The sequence below is a fragment of the Cheilinus undulatus genome, linkage group 12 (assembly GCF_018320785.1).
Source record: "Cheilinus undulatus linkage group 12, ASM1832078v1, whole genome shotgun sequence".
Classification (NCBI taxonomy): domain Eukaryota; kingdom Metazoa; phylum Chordata; class Actinopteri; order Labriformes; family Labridae; genus Cheilinus; species Cheilinus undulatus.
In genome coordinates, this window is record NC_054876.1 from 24,162,089 (window position 1) to 24,180,900 (window position 18,812).

At 38.4% G+C, this 18,812-nt stretch overlaps 1 protein-coding gene across 1 annotated transcript; it reads left to right on the top strand.

Annotated features, from left to right (window-relative positions):
* Positions 1–350: 350 nt before the first annotated feature.
* On the top strand, positions 351–18,812 carry LOC121518708 (sodium/hydrogen exchanger 6-like). Its single transcript, XM_041801222.1, has 16 exons — positions 351–727; positions 1,367–1,566; positions 2,423–2,500; positions 2,764–2,840; positions 2,962–3,074; positions 3,219–3,324; positions 6,441–6,582; positions 7,185–7,290; positions 9,535–9,623; positions 10,253–10,366; positions 10,898–11,009; positions 15,002–15,155; positions 15,258–15,288; positions 15,388–15,476; positions 15,738–15,843; positions 16,332–18,812. The coding sequence occupies exons 1-16, from the start codon at positions 451–453 to the stop codon at positions 16,653–16,655; spliced, it is 2,118 nt and encodes a 705-aa protein (XP_041657156.1). The 5' UTR covers positions 351–450; the 3' UTR covers positions 16,656–18,812.

The window sequence follows — 18,812 nt, forward strand, 5'->3', positions numbered from 1 at the left end:
GTGCCTAAAAGAAGCGGCAAAAATGGATGAACGACAGCAAAAAATGGGCAAAAAGAGGTTAAAGTGGTGAAAAAAGTGAAACAGAGCAGAAAGTGGATGCTAGCATCAATTCTACTTATCCAACACACATACATTGATATTATTAATAAGTTACATCTGGCCTGGGACGGGCCCATTTTCTGGGTTTTTTTAAGAGCCCAGCCAGTTCTGTGTGCAGGGCTACCCTGCATGTAGATTTGCAACACAGCAGTCGCCCTGAATCCTTCAAACTCCATGGAGGGTCGCTGTTGGTCTCTGATACACTTTTATTTTGAAACCGGATGTCTCGTTGTTTTGGTAACGGCTGCGGAAGGAGCTGTCATTGCTCTGCTCTTCAAGCCGATTTCTCATTTCCTATCTAAAGCCATCCAAATTTAAACGACAAATGTAACTGTTTAACAAAGAGACACTATGGGATTCTCACTAAGACGCGTTCTTGGTGTTAAACCGTCGAAAGCTCTCCCGGTGCTGCCCTTTTTAATGACATTGTTGCTCGTCGGGAGCCAAGGCGATAGCAATGCGATGGACAACGTCGCAACAGAGAGGCTGGCTGAGGAGAGCCACCGACAGGACAGTGCCAATCTACTCATATTCATTATGCTATTAACACTTACTATTTTGACTATATGGCTGTTCAAACACCGGCGGTTCAGGTTCCTACACGAAACTGGGCTTGCTATGATCTATGGTAAGACTACAAATGCTAGCCAACTGTCAGTCAGTTACCCTCACTTAGCCGTAAATGCTAGCTGGATGGTTATGATGCTGTTAGCTCGGCCAACTCAAAAATCAGTGACCCAGTCTGACAAATTACTATATAGTTCTAAGAAGCACCCTGTGAGTATTAACATACTGTTAGCGTGGTGTTTTAAACTGGAATATTGCTATTCCAGTAAAATACGTAGGGTCAGGACTAATCACTTAGTGTTAGCATCGTTGTTTTTCTACTTGCATTGTGTTGTCTTTTAGCTTATATTTGACATTATCATAAAATGTAACATGAGAAAAGTTGTTTGAAAAGATGAGAGTGCAATCCCCTTTAAATACCCAAGCCTCAGTCAGTATGAAGAGAAGTAGCTTGATTAATTAGCTAATTTAAGATTATAGCTCACCCAGATAATTAAATTAAGTTCCTTAAATAGAAACTCAACACATGATGCTGCAGAAGGAACCAGATAATGATGCTGTGTATTCTGTTCTTATCTCTGTGTTGCACTCAATTATTTTTCTTAATGTGATTTATGAATACATATATTTATTTACTATGAATCCTCAGCTAACTGTTTTGCATTCTCTCCATCTCTCTTCTCCAACCTTCTCCCAAAAGGCCTACTGGTGGGTGTGATTCTGCGCTTTGGGGTCCATGTGCCCCAGAGCATGAGCGATGTGATCCTCAGTTGCGCTGTCAACGCCAGTCCTGCTACATTGCTGGTCAATGTCAGTGGGCGGTTCTACGAGTACACTTTGAAGGGGGAAGTGAGCCGGGCAAAAGGTCACCAAGTGCAGGACGATGAGATGTTGAGAAAGGCAAGGCAGATGGAAGACTGGGTGTACAGGAATCAAATTGCTGAGAATGCATAATCAAATTGCAGAGAAAGCGTATTTACAATTACACAAAACTAACAGAAATCTTTCAGGTGATCTGTATATGTAAGCACAAACAGGCTAAATTTTCACCCTTACTTTATCCATACTCTTTCCTGTCATCCCCTTCCTGTGAATTTCAGTATAAATTTTGGGTGAGCGGTTGTGTTCACACAATAATACTGTGGAAATTCTCTACGAGAGGAGGGTGATATATCCTTCTGCTAGTAAGTGACTGGTGCAGTGTTAATGCTCATTATGAAGCTGCTTTATAATGTCTGCACCCAGTCAATTCTTCTTCCCTCTTTGTGTGGATCATCACATGTTGCACTGATGCAAATGCAAAAACTGGCATCAAAGCGACACAGTCTATTGCTCATCTGCTGTCTTGGTACACCATTTTTACATAATTGGCTTGTCTCCTGAGATTCGTCCTGTTCCCCAGCCAACATGGAGAAATTATACTGTAAGGGGCATGTGTAAATAAGCAACTGGGGAAAATTTCAGAGGCCGGACTGATGAAAGTTTCTCAGGAGTGTATGTGTTTAAATGACTTTAAATGTTTGTATTGTGAAGAGTTTTTCTGTGAGTAAAAATTATTGCGATTAATGACATTTAAGAATTTGTCATGTTGATTGTACATTGTATGATAAGCCTCTGCAAACTTTCAATGCTAAACTCAGTCTCTGTAAGCAGTTAAATGATACTAATGTCATATTTTGTACAACTAGTTTCTACTGAGAATACACCACTTGATAAAAGGTGTCAATAACCTTTTATAATTTACCACTGTCTTCAGGTGACGTTTGATCCAGAAGTGTTTTTCAACATTTTGCTGCCTCCCATCATCTTTCATGCCGGCTATAGTCTGAAGAGGGTAAGAGTTTCAAAAGGTCTAATGGTGCAGTATGTCAGAAAACAAACCATTCAGAAGACCAACAAATAAGATCTAGGATAAAGTATTTTACCTATTAGAAAGACTTTCTGTACCCTTAAATGTATTGTACAAGCAAATTTTCACAAACAGGTTGGTAGAGACATTTATAGATATTTCCTGTGATGTTTTCATTATTTTCCAAGCTAAATCACTCAAACTACACAGCTATTGCTCTAATTTATCTGTTTCCTTTTCTGTCACAGAGACATTTCTTCAGGAACATTGGCTCCATCCTGGCTTATGCATTTATGGGAACTGTTATATCCTGCTTTGTTATTGGGTAGGCATTTGGTCGTTGCTAAAATTACCTCACAAGTAACCGATTTTGTTAAAGCACTAGTTAAATGGATGGACAATGTCAGATTTTGTCATGACTTGACCAAATCTTTCTTCTCCTCCAGGCTGATCATGTATGGCTTTGTGTCCTTCATGAAAGTGGTGGGCCAGCTTGGAGGAGATTTTTTCTTCACTGACTGCCTCTTCTTTGGGGCCATTGTATCAGCAACAGATCCAGGTTGGTGCTGTTATTAAAAATATTGCTTAGAATGATTTATTAACCAGTTTGGCTCCTTGACCTTCATGTGATTCGATAGTCTCTCTGTGTTGAGGCTCCATCCTGCTTTAAATGATTTTGCGCCTGTTTTCTTCTTTATCTCAGTGACGGTACTAGCTATCTTCAATGAGCTGAAGGTAGATGTGGATCTTTATGCTTTGCTCTTTGGAGAGAGTGTCCTAAATGATGCTGTGGCCATCGTCCTGTCTTCGTAAGTATAACTTTCTATGCTCTGAAGAATAATACACAGCTCACATAGCAACAGTGTGTGTATTTCTTGAGTTATAATTTGAGTTTCTGGCCGCCATTCTGTCTGTGATTAGATCCCTTCCTGTTCTTCTTCTGGGTAGCAAAATCCACGTTCCTCTTTTGTGCTAAAAGTTTCCTACGTGAAAGTGGCAATAAGAAACATGAAGGCTCAAATAGATGAGACCCTCTGTCTCTCCCTCTGCAACTTTGTATCACTACTGAGTCCCTTAGTATATGACACACCAAAATTGCATGGCAACCATTGTCACTGTACCCTGTCTGTTCCACTACTCAGACAACCACTGACAGATTAAAAAAAGAATCATCTAGGTTAGAAATTATTAACTGGTTTGTGTCTCAGAGCCCTTTCAGCACCATCAAGGTGAAGACAGAGAGAGTTTAGGGAGTGAGAGTGCTGCCAGTTTTAGTTTAAAAGTTGTATTGTGTGTGTAAGTACAGAGTCACTATGATTGGCTAGTTACATGCAAGTTAACCTTGATTGGTTATTTGTTTCAGACCAGTTGTAAAAGAAATGCAACCAAAGGGCGGGCACTCAAAGATGTTGTTTGATATTACTTCTGATATACAATGTCAAAAAATGTCAGTCAAATTTTGATCAAATAAAATTGCTCTTTAAGTTTAAGTATACTGAAAATGTAGCATCTGCTTTGGCTAAGTATTAACCCTGTAGGGAAAAATTCAGCCTGTGGTTTTGATATTCTGATTATTCCATTCTAACTGAGGTATACCAATAAAAATAAGATACTTTGCACTATGAGAGAAGGGGATGCAATGCCTGTAAAAAGTATTCCCCCCCTTGGATGTTTTCCCCATTTATTAATTTAATAAATCATGGTCAATATTTTTTTTTTTTACATTTTTTTAAAACAAAAAGACCTATTTAATGTCAAAGTGAAAACAGATTTCTACAAAGTAATATAAATTAAATAAAAATATAAAATGTTAATCGAGAATGTTAAGTTAAATAAGTAAGTGGCCTTATTCAACAGAGGTCCAGCCACATACAGCAACTGTTACTCAGGTTCTTGACCAGTCAAAGATTCCAGTGGAAGAAAGCTCTTTCGGTCTGATGAGACCAAAATGGTGCTTTTTGGCCATCCGTCAAGACGCTATGTTTAGCAGACACCAAACACTGCACATCACCACAAACACACCATCCCCACTGTGAAGCATGGTGGTTGCAGCATCATGCTGTGGGTATGCTTCTCAGCAGCTGGCACTGAAAGACTTCTAAAGGTAGATGGTAAAATGAATGTGGAAAATGACGGAAAATCCTGGAGGACAGTCCAGTCTTCAAGAGAACTTCGGCTAGGGAGAAGATCTATCTTCCATCATGACAATGACCCAAAGCATACAATGAAAGCTATATAGAAATGGCTTAAAGACAAAGAGGTGAATGTTCTGGAGAGTTTGAGTCAAAGCCCAGACCTCAATCTGATAGAGAATTTGTGGCTGGACTTGAAAAGGGCTGTTCACACACCATCCCTGCGCAACCTGACAGAGCTTGAGCAGTTTTGCAAAGAAGAATGGATTAAAATTGCAGTTTCCAGATTTGCATGCCTGCTTTGAGTCCTTTTCACAAACTCAGGGCTGTGATTGCAGCCAAAGGTGCATCTACTAAATTCTGACTTGAAGGGGGTGAATAAAAATGCTGTCACTTATTTTATATGATATATTTTTATTAAATGACATTACTCTGTAGAAATCTGTTTTCACCTTGGCATTAAGAGGAAATTTTATTTTGCCAAAATAGAAAAAATATTCTTATAACCATGATTGATTTTTAAAACCAACAGAAGGGTTAAACACACAAGAGGGTGAATGTTTTGTAGGAACTGTATCTGCTTGTTTGAAATACTTCTTTATATATAAAGCTGTGACTGTGGATCTGATTCAGAAAGGAATACCTTAATCGCCAGTATGAATATGAGTCATACTTTAAGTGGCATTAACTCTTGAAATGCTCGTATTTACATGTGATCACTAAAACATGTTTACCCAACCCCTAGTCCTGAGTTCTGTGTCAATAGCCTGAACTGTAATGAGTACTGTTGTGGTGAAATGAGTTTTTTGTGTTGTCTCTAATCATACTAACATCAGTCCCTGTCATTTCACTGCCTGCCCTCCTTCACCCATCTGTGTCATTCGTCACCTACCTGTACGTATGTATGCAATGCATGTAGCGTTCTCCTCCGCTTAGAGAAGGAGAGTAAGCGGGCAGCTGGACCTGTACTCTCCCAAAGAGATGATGGCCCAGTCTTGCCTGAGGGGGCAGAGGAATGGCTGGGAGAGAACCAGACTTTTGCTCCTCGGTGGGTGGGTGATTGGTGGGGATGTGCTGGTAGAGTTATAGAGCTAGAACTACAGGTTAATATAATGCAGGTCTTTGATAACAGATATAGTTTTAAACCCCCTGCCATTAGGACACCTCCCTTAATTCACATTCTTGCCTTATTTGTTTTATTTTTCCATTTTTTCCTCTATGCTCTTTAGAGCCTGCAAATGACCAGAAAATTCAACTTTTATATTTTATTTTTTAAATAGATTTTGTGCTTTGCTGATTTTTCTATAATTTGGGCATTACACTCAGAAAGGGGTATCACTGTTTTTTGGAACTGACTGTTTTTTGTTTGATTAATGATCTTATAGTTTATTACTAAAATGTGCTAAGAGGGTTAAATTTTAGTGAAAAACAAGTGCAAAAATACAGTTTCCTCCCTTTTTAAGACTGTAAAACCCAGTTCCATTGCATGTGTTTGACATCTTTAATTCTACTTTATGTGGCTACCTAAGGTTTTTGAATTAATAAATCAAAATGAATATTTATTTATAAATCAGATCATCTACAGGGCAGTAAATCTGAGCCTTCACTGGGTTTAGAATGCTGCAGATTTGATTTGATGCCTGACTTCTTCTTAAAAATCTTCTGGTTTTTGGCCTTGTGTCAGCATGTTTCACACTGATCAGTTTCCCATTTCTTAGTTATTTGTTCTGTGCATGCTTCCCTTTTCTGTGTAAATTTTTTATCTTTGTGTTTTCTTTCTGTGCGTGCTCCAGCTCCATTGTGGCATACCAGCCAGCAGGAGACAACAGCCACAGCTTTGAGGCCATGGCCTTATTGAAATCCTTTGGCATATTCCTGGGGGTCTTCAGTGGATCCTTCGCTCTTGGTGTGGCCACTGGAGTTATGACTGCCCTCATATCCTTCTGTTTTTATTCACAGGTTTGCATAAACACCAACAGAATAAAAATATAGGATTTAAACTATAGATATTTGACTTAGTAGAGTTGATCACACTGTTTTTGGGTTGCTTAGAGTTAGGGCTTGGGGACCAAAAAACATGTTATGGCATTTTTTTAGCTGCATGTCAACACACAATATATATATATTTCTTTACAGAAATATAAAAAACAATGTCAGTTCTAACAAAGTCATATCTGTATGGTCCCAATGCACATGTAAAAATCTGCATAAAAACCCTATCTGTTTGTGAATCATCAACATAAACTGTATCATGAAAACATAATATTCTTACCCTACATCTTGTTTAAAATATACTCGTGCATCTCAAAAACCTGATAAATTGTCAAGGCCTACCTTAAGTAGAACCTGAAAAGCTATTTATTTATAATAGCTTGATTTATGGCTAAGATAGAATTGTGCCTTTTTATAAAGTGTATCACATTTGTTTTAGATTAGTTCTTAAATGTATACATTTCTGGTGTGGTGCATGAGGCCTGCAGGTGGAAAGTGGTTGTGTCCTTGTATTGTTTTGCTCCTTGACTTTAAGTTGTCATCACGTGACAAAGTTCACAAAGCTGAGGGACTTCCCTTTGCTAGAGACAGCTTTGTTTTTCCTCATGTCCTGGAGCACCTTTCTACTGGCTGAGGCCTGCGGGTTCACAGGTACACCTGTACACAATCCTCATACATACAATGAACTTTCAGTTTCAGCTTTGATGACAAAATAAATGCTATTTAACACAAATTATTAATTTTTATTTGAGTGATTGTTAGTAGATTTCTTCTTGTTTTAGTGGACAGCTATAGCGCTAGTGTCACTTAAGTACTATACTCTGATTTTATTTTCTACAGTTTAAGCTATCTAGAGTTTTAACAAATTGAAAATGAGCGTTAAACAACTAACAATGATGTCAAGTAGTTGTATCATGAAATCTAGCTAAAGGACAAGGCAGATAATAGTTTGTATTTTTCTTGATGACAAATCTATATCTGCAACTTAAAACTGTTAAAATTGCTTTTTAAAAATTTCAAGATCATTTAATGCTGTGGACGCTATAATCTGAAAAATAGAGATAAAGGGACTGAAATGATTTATGGTTTTAGTAGTTTGCTGTGAATCTGTTGTACTTGATGTGAATGAATGAATGATGATGAAGGTTAAACAGTAAACTCCAACAAATGTGTGCATTATTGTTAATTCTTACTGGGTGGATCAGTTCATGACTGGTTTTGGTCTCTTCATGACATGACCCCTCCTGTTCTGACTTTAAGTACTATTGACTCCACTCAGTAAAGTTTAATTTATTGTATTTTGATATTAACCCTTTATGGAGCAAGGCACAAAATATATTGTCACTTTGTTCGACTGTCTTCGTGGGCTCTCTCCCACTCTCTGTAATACAGTGGAATCAGAATGATTTTCCTCAGCCAATAAGTGGAGAAAAGTCAACACCATGGAGGGTGACATCACACCATCTGACTAACAAGCAGTGGCCCAGAGTGTCTCAAACTTCCTGTTTCCTCCAGAACTTAAAAAAAATACAGTTTTACATCTCTTCTGGTCCCAAACAAATGGCTCCTAAAATCAAAAATAACCATAAGTTGATGAAACTTATACATTATAAAGGTCAATAGAACTGCTCAGTGTCATGATAGGTTTTGCCTGCATAGGATTTGGACATACACCTGTTTAGCGGTGTAAAATGTTGTTTATAATAAGACATATAGCCATTTCATTAGCAACCATACCAAGGGTATTTAAAGAGGGGGTATTATACTTTTCTGATTTTTAAAACATAAATATAAAGTCACAATGTTGGGTGTCCATACTCCATATATGCAAATTTTCAAACCGCAAGATAAACGTATGTGGCAGTAATCTTGGAATTAGCGTGTAAACTGATGAAAATGGTTAGTTGAAAATCTCCGAGATTCTCCCGAGACGAGATTTCGACGGAGCAAACTGATGAGGTCATCGCAATAGGATCTCCTGACTGGTTCGTGGTTCGTCCGTGCTGCCGGCAAAGGGGGGTGTTGTTAAAGACACAGCAGCGTAAACGAAGCGTTTCAGACGGAGGTTAAAATAAGGGTTTTTCAGGACGCCAGTGTGAGAAACATGAGGAGTTTTTTGAGCTGTAAACCATGTAATGCTATTATGTAGGTATCAGAGAGATAGTGTAAAGCCCTGAAAAAAGGCATAATACCCCAACTTAAAAAAAATATATATATATTATAATGTAAAAGATAGTTCTCTATAGAGTAGTTAGATGCTGCCACAGGTTTGTAAAAAAATTCAAGAGTGATCATACAGTAAATTTGACTAATTTACAGAATTTTCCAAGGAATAAGTAGTCAAGTAGGTGTGATTTTTGGTCAGGTTTATATCCTTATAACAGTTTTATTATAGATATGTGGTTTATATCAATTTTTGATTTAACTGTGAGCTTTATTAATGCTTAAATTAATTTAGAAATCAAATATTTGTGATACCGTTCTCCTTTTTTGGTGGAAATATAAAGAAAAATCAGTGGCAAAACAAAATAAATCTGATTTTAGTCAGTTTTACAACAGTATTACAGTTCTATTAAACCTAAATGGCATACATCCGTTTTTTATTCTGTTTTGAGCCTCATTATTACTAAAATCCACTTAGGCTATTTATTTAATATTCGTGAATATTATAGATTTCCTGTTGGAATTATAAGATAAAACTGGTGGAACACACCAGTGTTCTGAAGCTAGTCATGTCTTGCCCCCAAAAGAAGTCAGGATCTAATGTGTGTCATTGTGTGTGTGTGTGTGTGCGTGTGGTGGGGGGGCTTACATTTGAATTTCCAAGTATTTCAATAAGTGCACTATAAAGGTTTAAAGCTGTATTGGTTTGCCCGTTTGTTGTTTTTTTCACAGGTGTCGTGGCTGTGTTGTTCTGTGGAATCACTCAGGCTCACTACACATTCAACAATCTCTCCCCTGAGTCTCAGGACAGAACCAAACAGGTGACACACAATAATTTATCTGAATTTATCCTGATATGGTATAAAGCACTGCACATCTGTAGTCAATGCTCTATAACAGTGTTTCAATATTGACAACTCTACTACGTTTTCTTGTACTAAATTGAAGCTAAAAAGTACACAGAACGAAAGACCAAAACAGCGGAAAGGCCTTAAGTAGAAATACTAAGAAGAGGATGTTGTGAAACACGTACTTCTTTAGAAGTAGGGAAAACATCAGTCATATCTATCAGTGATTTCTGAGAAATCCACAAGCTAAGGTCATTTGCAGATTTAAACCAAAGAGGAAAGCTCAGCTGCTGTTGTTTCTTTAGATAAATGTAGATTTGTATGGTGTGGTTACCTTGCATGAAAGCATGTGCCACAAAAGCATTAGAGGTTAAAAATTCTACATCTTTACTGCTGAAGCAGTTATGTTAAATTGAAGAGTTTATTTTGCCCTCTCGCCTTCCATGGGAGTTAGTCTTTTATCTCTGATTGATAATTCTGTATAGCTGAGCAGATGTATACAAAGTTATACCATAATTAACTTGACTCATCACCAGTTTCATGTATGAGTTTCTTATTAATGTCAGTATTTCAAACATGTTGTTTGCCTCTTTTTTCATCAGTTGTTTGAGCTACTGAACTTTCTGGCAGAAAACTTCATCTTCTCCTACATGGGTCTGACTCTCTTCTCCTTCCAGTCACATGTTTTTAACCCTTTGTTCATCATTGGAGCCTTTGTATCCTTTACAGTTACTTGGTGGTAAGACCACACTCATAAAAATAAGAGCCTTCTTGATTTGCCAGTGATGACTGATGTTCTGACCAAGGATAGCATTTTGTTGGTTCCTTGTAATGTGGCATCTTAAAATTATTAGTGATGATGCCCGTACTACTAATAAGATGAGAAACAGCACGTTATGTTATATTTCATACTTCTCTTTGAGAAAATGTGTCTTGTGCTCTGCAAACATTTGCCTCCACAGTAGAAGCAGCAAATTAAAACAATAGACACAAACTAAAATCCACATGCAAACAGAGATGCACACACCAGTGAAAAACCACAACAACATAGTACAATGCATTAAAGCTGGAAGAGCTCGTTTTTAAGTCAAGTTATGCTGTGAATGTGTTATAATGTTAAAGTGCTGCAAGCCAAAGAACAATCAGTTGTGACTGATGAATCGACAGCTAACCACTCCTTTTCTATACTGGCTTCTACTGTGTTATTACTCCATGTATTGTCTCCTTAACTTTTCTGCGTTATGTAGTTGGCTGTGTTCCTTGGCAGAGCGGCAAACATCTACCCCTTGTCCTTCTTGCTCAACTTGGGTCGCAAGAATAAGATTGGATCAAATTTTCAGCATGTCATGATGTTTGCAGGTAAGACAATTAAGTCTCAGGTATTCTGTTATTTTGTACATAGTAAAGTCCTCTAAAAGTATCCCAGGCCTAGATTAAAACTTCATATAGGCTAAGATGGAGGGTTGTACCTGAGAGCACAGCACCTGAGTGGGTTGGTGTATAGCAAGGTAACTTAATTTGCCATCACATTTTGTTTCTATTGTCATTTGCATAAACATTGATACAAAAAGGGAGGTAATTACAAAACTAACCACAGCATGCTTATCAAAATTAGACCCTTATAATAACAAAGAAGAAAAAGAAGAGAAAATTAACTAAAAATTAAGACAATAGAAAATAAAGTACAAAAAGAACTTAATACCCCTCATAAACGTAAATTAATAATGTATACTGAAAGTAGTCACCACTTCTCTATCATCGTCTCTTTCCCTCATGTACTCAGGCTTTGTTAAAACTCATACTTTCAAAGAAAATGTGGGAACTTCAGGGTTAATCCAGTTAAATGTTCTCCTTTCTGTGCCACACTGTTATGGTAGTTGTGCTGAACACCTATCCTGGTCTGGAGCAGGTGAAGTTCTGATTAAGAGATCAGCAGAGATCAGTACAAAAGCACTGCCTTCTGACCAATCTGCTCACAGGATAAAGGTGCTCCATGCATGGATTATGAGAGAGGGAAGTGTAAACTAGTTCACAGTCTGGCTGAGCCTTTTGGCTTTCCCAGATTTATTTCATGAGATATCCAACCTGCTTTTTACAGATATGACCTTACAACTAAGACTTGTTAAAGCACTAAAACCTTGAAATTCTTTTACTTATATGAATGTAAGCCCTGACTGCTTTGATATTTAAAAACCTTAAAATACTTTCAAATCTAGATTATAGGTAACACTGTTATACAGTGTTGTGAAAAAATATTTGCCCCCTTTCTGATTCCTGAGTTTTTTGCATATTTATCACACTTAAATGTTTCAGATCATCAGACCAATTTTTATATTTCACAAAGACAACCCAAGTAAATACAAAATGCAGTGTCTGAATGATTATTTAATTTTTAAGGGGGTAAAAAAATCCAAATCTATCTGGTCCTATGTGAAAAAGTAATTGTCCCTCTTGTTAAATCATGAGTTAACTGTGATTAACCACAGCTTTTTGAAAGCTGAGTTCAATTGCACTGGCCACACCCAGGCCTGATTACTGCCAGATTTGTTGAACGAAGAAATCACTTAAATAGAAACTGTCAGACAAAGTGAAGTAGGCTACAAGATCTCAGAAAGAAACAAATCCTGCCACCACCCAAAGAAATCCAAGAAAAAATGAGAAACAAAGTGATTAAAATCTATCAGTGTAGACAAGGTTACAAAGTCATTTCCAAGGCTTTTGGACTTCAGCGAACCACGGTCAGAGCCAATTTCCACAAATGGAGAAAACTGGGAACAGTGGTGAACCTTCCCAGGAGTGGTCGGCCAACCAAAATGACTCCAAGAGTGCAACAACGACTCATCCAGGAGGTCACAGGAGAACGTAGAACCACTTCCAAAGACCTGCAGGCCTCACTGTCCTCAGTGAGGCTGGCCACACACTAGACAATTTTTTAAATCTGAAATGATTTTAAAACTGTGTGAGACCACAGATATGAGGACAATTTCAAAAGAATTTTCATCTTTGATCCTCTGAACGCACACACTGGATGACTCAGCCAGACTGTCAGATCACTGGAGACCACACACCTGCCGACCTGCCAACAACCTCGGTGGTCACGTGACTTCAGAAAAAAAAAAAGAAACAAACACACACGGATGTCTGTTGATACCCTCTTGCTGTCCCTCCACAACAGGCTGCCCTGGCATGCATTACAGGTGAAGCAAAAATCATAAGACATGGGAAAGACTGGAATTAAGTTAAAGCTGTGTTTATGGGTCTGAGCGGCAAAAGTACGTATGATCCGGCTGTGACGCTACCCCATCTGTTCCCTCTCACTGGTTGTTGTGGGTACTTCATCAGAGGCACTACAATTTGGGATTTTGGAGGCTACGACGTGATTTGGTGCAGTAAAACAATTGTGTTGGCATCACACTCATGAGGATTTTTCAGGCAAACAGTCGTTTGTGATGAGTCTCCTCTCGGGATACGCCCCCACAATCCTTTTGGGGGGGGGGGGGGGTCTTGTCCCAAATTGGGCTTAAAATCTTGTAGTATGTGGCCGGCCTTAAGGTCAGAGTTCATGACTCAACCATAAGAAAGACACTGGGCAAAAATGACACCCATGGGAGAGATCCAAGGCCTAAACCACTGCTGACAAAAAAGAACACAAAGGCTCATCTCACATTTGCCAGAAAACATCTTGATGATCCCCAAGACTTTTGGAGAAATATTCTGTGGACTGACGCGACAAAAGTTAAAGTTTTTGGAAGGTGTGTGGCCCGTTAGATCTGGAATAAAAATAACACAGCATTTAATAAAAAGAACATCATGCCAACAGTCAAACGTGGTGGAAGTGTGATGGTCTGGGGCTGCTTTGCTGCTTCAGAACCTGGACCACTTGCTGTGATTGATGGAACAATGAATTCTGCTGTCTACCAGAAAATTCTGAAGGCCAAAGTCCATCCATCAGTTTGTGCCCTCAAGCTCAAGCACTCTTGGGTTATGCAGCATGTCAACAACACAAAATATACCAGCAAGTCCACCTCTGAATGGCTAAGAAAAACACAAAATCAAGGTTTTGCAGTGGCCGAGTCAAAGTCCAGTCTTAAATCCACTTGAGATGCAGTGGTGTGACCTTACAAAGGCAGTTCATGCTGAAAAATTCTCCAATATGGCTGAGTCAAAACAATTCTGCGAAGAAGAGTGGGCCAGAATTCCTCCACGGTGATGTGAAAGACTCATCACCACTTATCATAAACTCTTGATTTCAGTTATTGCTGCCAAGGGTGCCACAACCAGTTCTTAGGTTCAGGGGGGCAACTACTTTTTCACATAGGGCCAGATAGGTTTGCCCCCCCCCCAAAAAAAAAAAAATTTAAATAATCCTTCGGACACTGCATTTTTTATTTACTTGGGTTGTCTTTGTGAAATATTAAAATTGGTTTGATGATCTGAAACATTTAAGTGTGATAAATATGCAAAAAAAACCTCAGGAATCAGAAAGGGGGCAAATACTTTCTCACAGCACTGTATGTGATGCTTTTGGGCCTCTCAAAAAGGTGAAAATGGTCATCCTAAATGATGATTTCTGGTGAAGTCCACAATGTGTAGTTTCTGTGCAGCTCCACAGCTCTTTCAGTACCAGCTGCTTTCACTATTGAGAGTGTGCACCTCCATTAGCTATAATACGGCAGCCTGTGGTGATGTGAAGTTGGCAGACACACACAACACACACTCTGCCCACCTCCACCACTTGCCTATAGTTAAGGAGGCTTTTCAAACAAACCAGCACTCTAAGGTTTATTTACTTGTCAGTATCTGCAGTCATCAGCAATGCGTGATGACTGCAGCTGCACTTGTGATCACGGTGGTGTGTCTCAGCACTTTTGACTGGTATATTGGTTGCATCTGTATATAGGTCACAGTCCATTTTTTTAAGGGAAAAAAAACGTTTTAAAAATTAGTCTTATGGTCAGTTATGCTGTGTAAGCTTGTCCTCTTGTATTTGGTAGCTGCAGCTGTGCTCTGCTGTTGGCACATTTGTGTACATTTGTGATATTTTTCACGTACTAAGACTTTGTGTTTTCAGTTAGACAACACTGACTCTGATACTTGATTGCACTTGTAAAGCTCCTACATCTGCAGGCATTTATTGTAGAAACTGGCTAATTATAGCAATTCCCAGCATGTCTCAGAACATATCAAAACTTTTCTCTCAGAACATTTCCTAAACAACTAAATTTAAATGTTAAATTCTGGTGACCATTGTTGTATTTTGCTCATGATGTTTAAAAATTGCACATTGACGCACTCATGTGGTCTTCATGTGAAACACTGACACAGTTTCTCCCTCCCTCTGTGTCCTCCAGGTCTGCGTGGAGCGATGACTTTTGCTCTTTCTATCCGAGACACAGCGACTTATGCCCGACAGATGATGTTTTCAACCACTCTCTTGATTGTCTTCTTCACTGTCTGGATCTGTGGAGGCGGCACCATGCCCATGCTGTCCTTTATGAGCATACCGTAATGTTGTGCATCTGTTTCCATGCATTAATTGTTCTGTTTACATGTGTTGTTCTCTGTCATTTTCTACCAAAGTCACTAGTTGTTCTTCAACTATTTCAGGGTGGGTGTGGACTCTGATCAAGACAACACTGTAAGTTATTCAAATGGATTAAAATCCTCAGTTTTTGATTTTTAAATACTAAGAATATTGAAATAGTTAAATAAACGAGTGAAACATTTCTGTTTAAAGAGTTCAGCGGTGTTGGATGGGTCACAGCGGAGGAACACGAAACATGAGAGTGCTTGGCCTTTCAGGATCTGGTATAACTTTGACCACAAGTATCCTTTGACTTCTCATACAGAATTTGAGATTATTTGAAGTGTGGGTGTTTTCTTCAGTGTTAGACACTAGAGGGTGCTCTTCCCAAACTACACAACTGAATTTTGTTGCTCTAACAGTTCTCCAAGTGTTTTTTTTTTTTTTTTTGTTACTATCAAACCTTACTGCATCAGAATTAGCTTGAATGCATGTGATCCTAAACAAATCAGATCATACACAGATTTAAGAGTTAAAAGTCTTTGACCAAGCTTGTTCTCCAGCTACCTAAAGCCCCTCCTGACCCACAGTGGCCCCCCTCTCACTGCAACTCTGCCTTCTTGTTGTGGACCGTTGGCCCGATGTCTCACCAGCCCACAGGCCTACGAGGTTTGGACACACAACACAACGTCTGCCAGTTAAAGAACCAGTCCACGGGTTTTTGGCCTTCTTACTTGATTACATTACACTATTTTAATGGATTTGATATGCATGTTATCTATGTGTCTTTTTGATTGTATTTTGAACATTAGTGGCTGCTCTTACAGTCTAATTTACCCCTGATTGATAAAGCAAATTCCCCCCCACCTCTCTTATAAACCTGTTGAACCAATTCAAAGATGGACAAGAAAGAACTTTGACACTCAATGAAATGTCTGAACTTTGTCTTGTTAATTCTTGTATTTAAAGACTTTAGTAGGAGTCCTAAATTTGTGTAGGAATGAGGAGATTGAAATCTCCCTCTGTATCCATGTGAGTGTATTTAAAGTAATAGTTTTATCCTCATTTAATTTCTTATGATTGTTTCCATCAAAACTACTCTATTCCCTTCCTTTTTCTTGTTTCATTCACCCACCTCTTCTCTTATGACCCACCAGAACGAAGGTCAGCTCCACGACGATGACTCTGACTTCATTTTGAACGATGCCAACGTGAGCTCCATGTATGCTGACGTCACCGTTACCACGGATGCCTCTGGGTCCCGTACCATCAACCGAAAGAGCTCCTCTGCCACCAGCACTGGTGGCGGGCCGTCTGACGAGGGTCTGGATCATGAGCTCTCCCTGGCGGAACATGAAGTGGCAATCAGGGGCACCCGTCTGGTCCTGCCCATGGATGATCCAGTGGACCCCCCTACCACTGTGACACTGCCGCCACCTCCCTCCCCACCACGCTCAGACCCTCGCAGGCACAGACTCTAAGAAGGGTTGAATTGTCAGAAAAAAGAATCAGTCAGCAGACTATTAATTTAAATGACCAACTTTTTAAGTCCTGTAACAGCTCCTCAGTGATGGGGCAACTTAGAGCTTTGTAACAAACTTGAGGCAGGCTTGATTTCAATCATAATTTTGGTGGCTGCACCTCATGAAAGGCAGGTACTGTAAATCGAGCACACCTCCAGTTTTAAAGGTTGCTTAAAATTAACTGAGATGCACATTTAGCCACCAGTAATGCTTAAAAATGTGGCTCTGGTATCTGCTTATAAGTCTGTACTACTATGGTGATCCAGCAGTTCTGTTGTCTTTACTCTATGTAAGTCCCGACACTCCTCTGTCAGGACTTGATCCCTGAACTAAACATGCAGTTTACTCTTCTCTCTGTGGTGAAGTAGCTCCTGACACAAGGGACAGTATTAGTCTATATTGTTTTTTTTTTAATTTGCTCTGGTACTACTATAAGCAACATTAAGTGTTGTTAAAGAACATTTTACACTGCAGAAACATAGCTAATCTTACTTATCCATACCCTAGAGGAGAGGGTTTGTTGTGATTGGCTAAGGCAAAAAAAAACAAACAAACAAACAAAAAAAAAATACATGTATACTGACATTGTGATGAAAATAAGCTTCCAGTCAAGGAGTGTCTTCACTATGTTTAAACACTGCCTGCCTCTTCTCGTTTATGATCAGTTTTTTCACTTTATTTATGTAACAGAAATGATTTATTTATGTCATGATTTACTTTGTTTACTCATTATTTATTTATTATTTGTTTGATGGCATTAACAAAAACCTTGCCCTTTGAAACTGAGGGCTGCTCTGTGGTGACAAGCTGATTTTGCACTTTGTTTATTTCCAGACAAGGTACTTTTTATGGTGGAGGTGGAGTTTGTCTTTTTTAAACATTTGTGCATGTTGATATCTCCTTTCTGTGTCGTAGCGACCCATTTACTTTGTATTTGGAAATAAGAGCTTCCGTAGATGTAAGTTAAAAACGTGGGTCTGTTGTCAGAATGAAATATTATCAGGGCTCATGTTTAATTCTGGGTTTAACTGTTGTCATGTTTCTTTTTAAAAACCCTGACTGCCGTGTCTTTGTGATGTTAAATCATTAAAGATAACTGAGGGCTGGCTGAACTGTTTGAATTAAAGTGCCTATTCTGATATTCAATTCATAGATGTAGATTTGTACATATTTTGATTTGCTAATGTGCAGTATGAAGATCTTTCTTGATTTTTATATGAAACTAAAAAAAACAACTGCTGTTAAATAATGTATTTCAGTGTAATTTGGCCCTAAAAGACTGCCTGTAGTGGTACTATTTGTTTTTTAGTTTATTTAAAACCTTGAAAAAATGCAAAAGTGCATTGTATCTTCATTAATGGGAAATAAGTACTACTTTTTGCTGAATATTATCACTTTGTGAACATATTGTCAATATAAAATCTGTTATTTATCAAAATAGCTGGCATTTAATTTGAATGCAACAAGATGCAGCTAATGTTTTTAGGCTTTTTATTTGCCAGTGAGATCAAGAGAACGGTACTGCTACAAAAAGGACACTTTATTGATACATCCTTGATTTCTTTCCCTCCTTGTTCAGTAACCAAGCTCTTTTGCTCTTCTCCTACTTCAGTGAGAGAAGTTCTGGTCCTAGGCTTAGTCTTCCTTGCTTTTATTCTCTGCTTTTTGCCAAGAAGGTCTGATTTTTTTTGACTAGTGTAGAGATTAATTTAAAGACAAAATTACATTTTAAAACATCCAAATGTTTGTTTTAATACTGCAGGACTGGACAAGTTTTCTGTTTTGTTTTGAAACATGACTTATTATGGAAGACTTGTGGTGTAGATAGCTATTAAAAGCTGCTTGTATAGGCACTCTAAAGAAACAGTACAAGAGCAACTCTATCTTAAAACAGCTAAACATGTTTGTTTCTACTGCTTGTAGAAGCTGTTTCTGACAGTTGTATTTGTGGAAAGTATACCTGCAATGAGTGAATATGTGAATGTTTTTTTTTATTTTAAATGTGAACTTCTGTTGGGAGGAAAGTATCTCTGCTCTTTTTAAATCTCCAATGTTATTAACAGTGTCTCCTCTGTAAAACTTCTTGCAGTGTACTAGAAGAAAATAAAAATAATT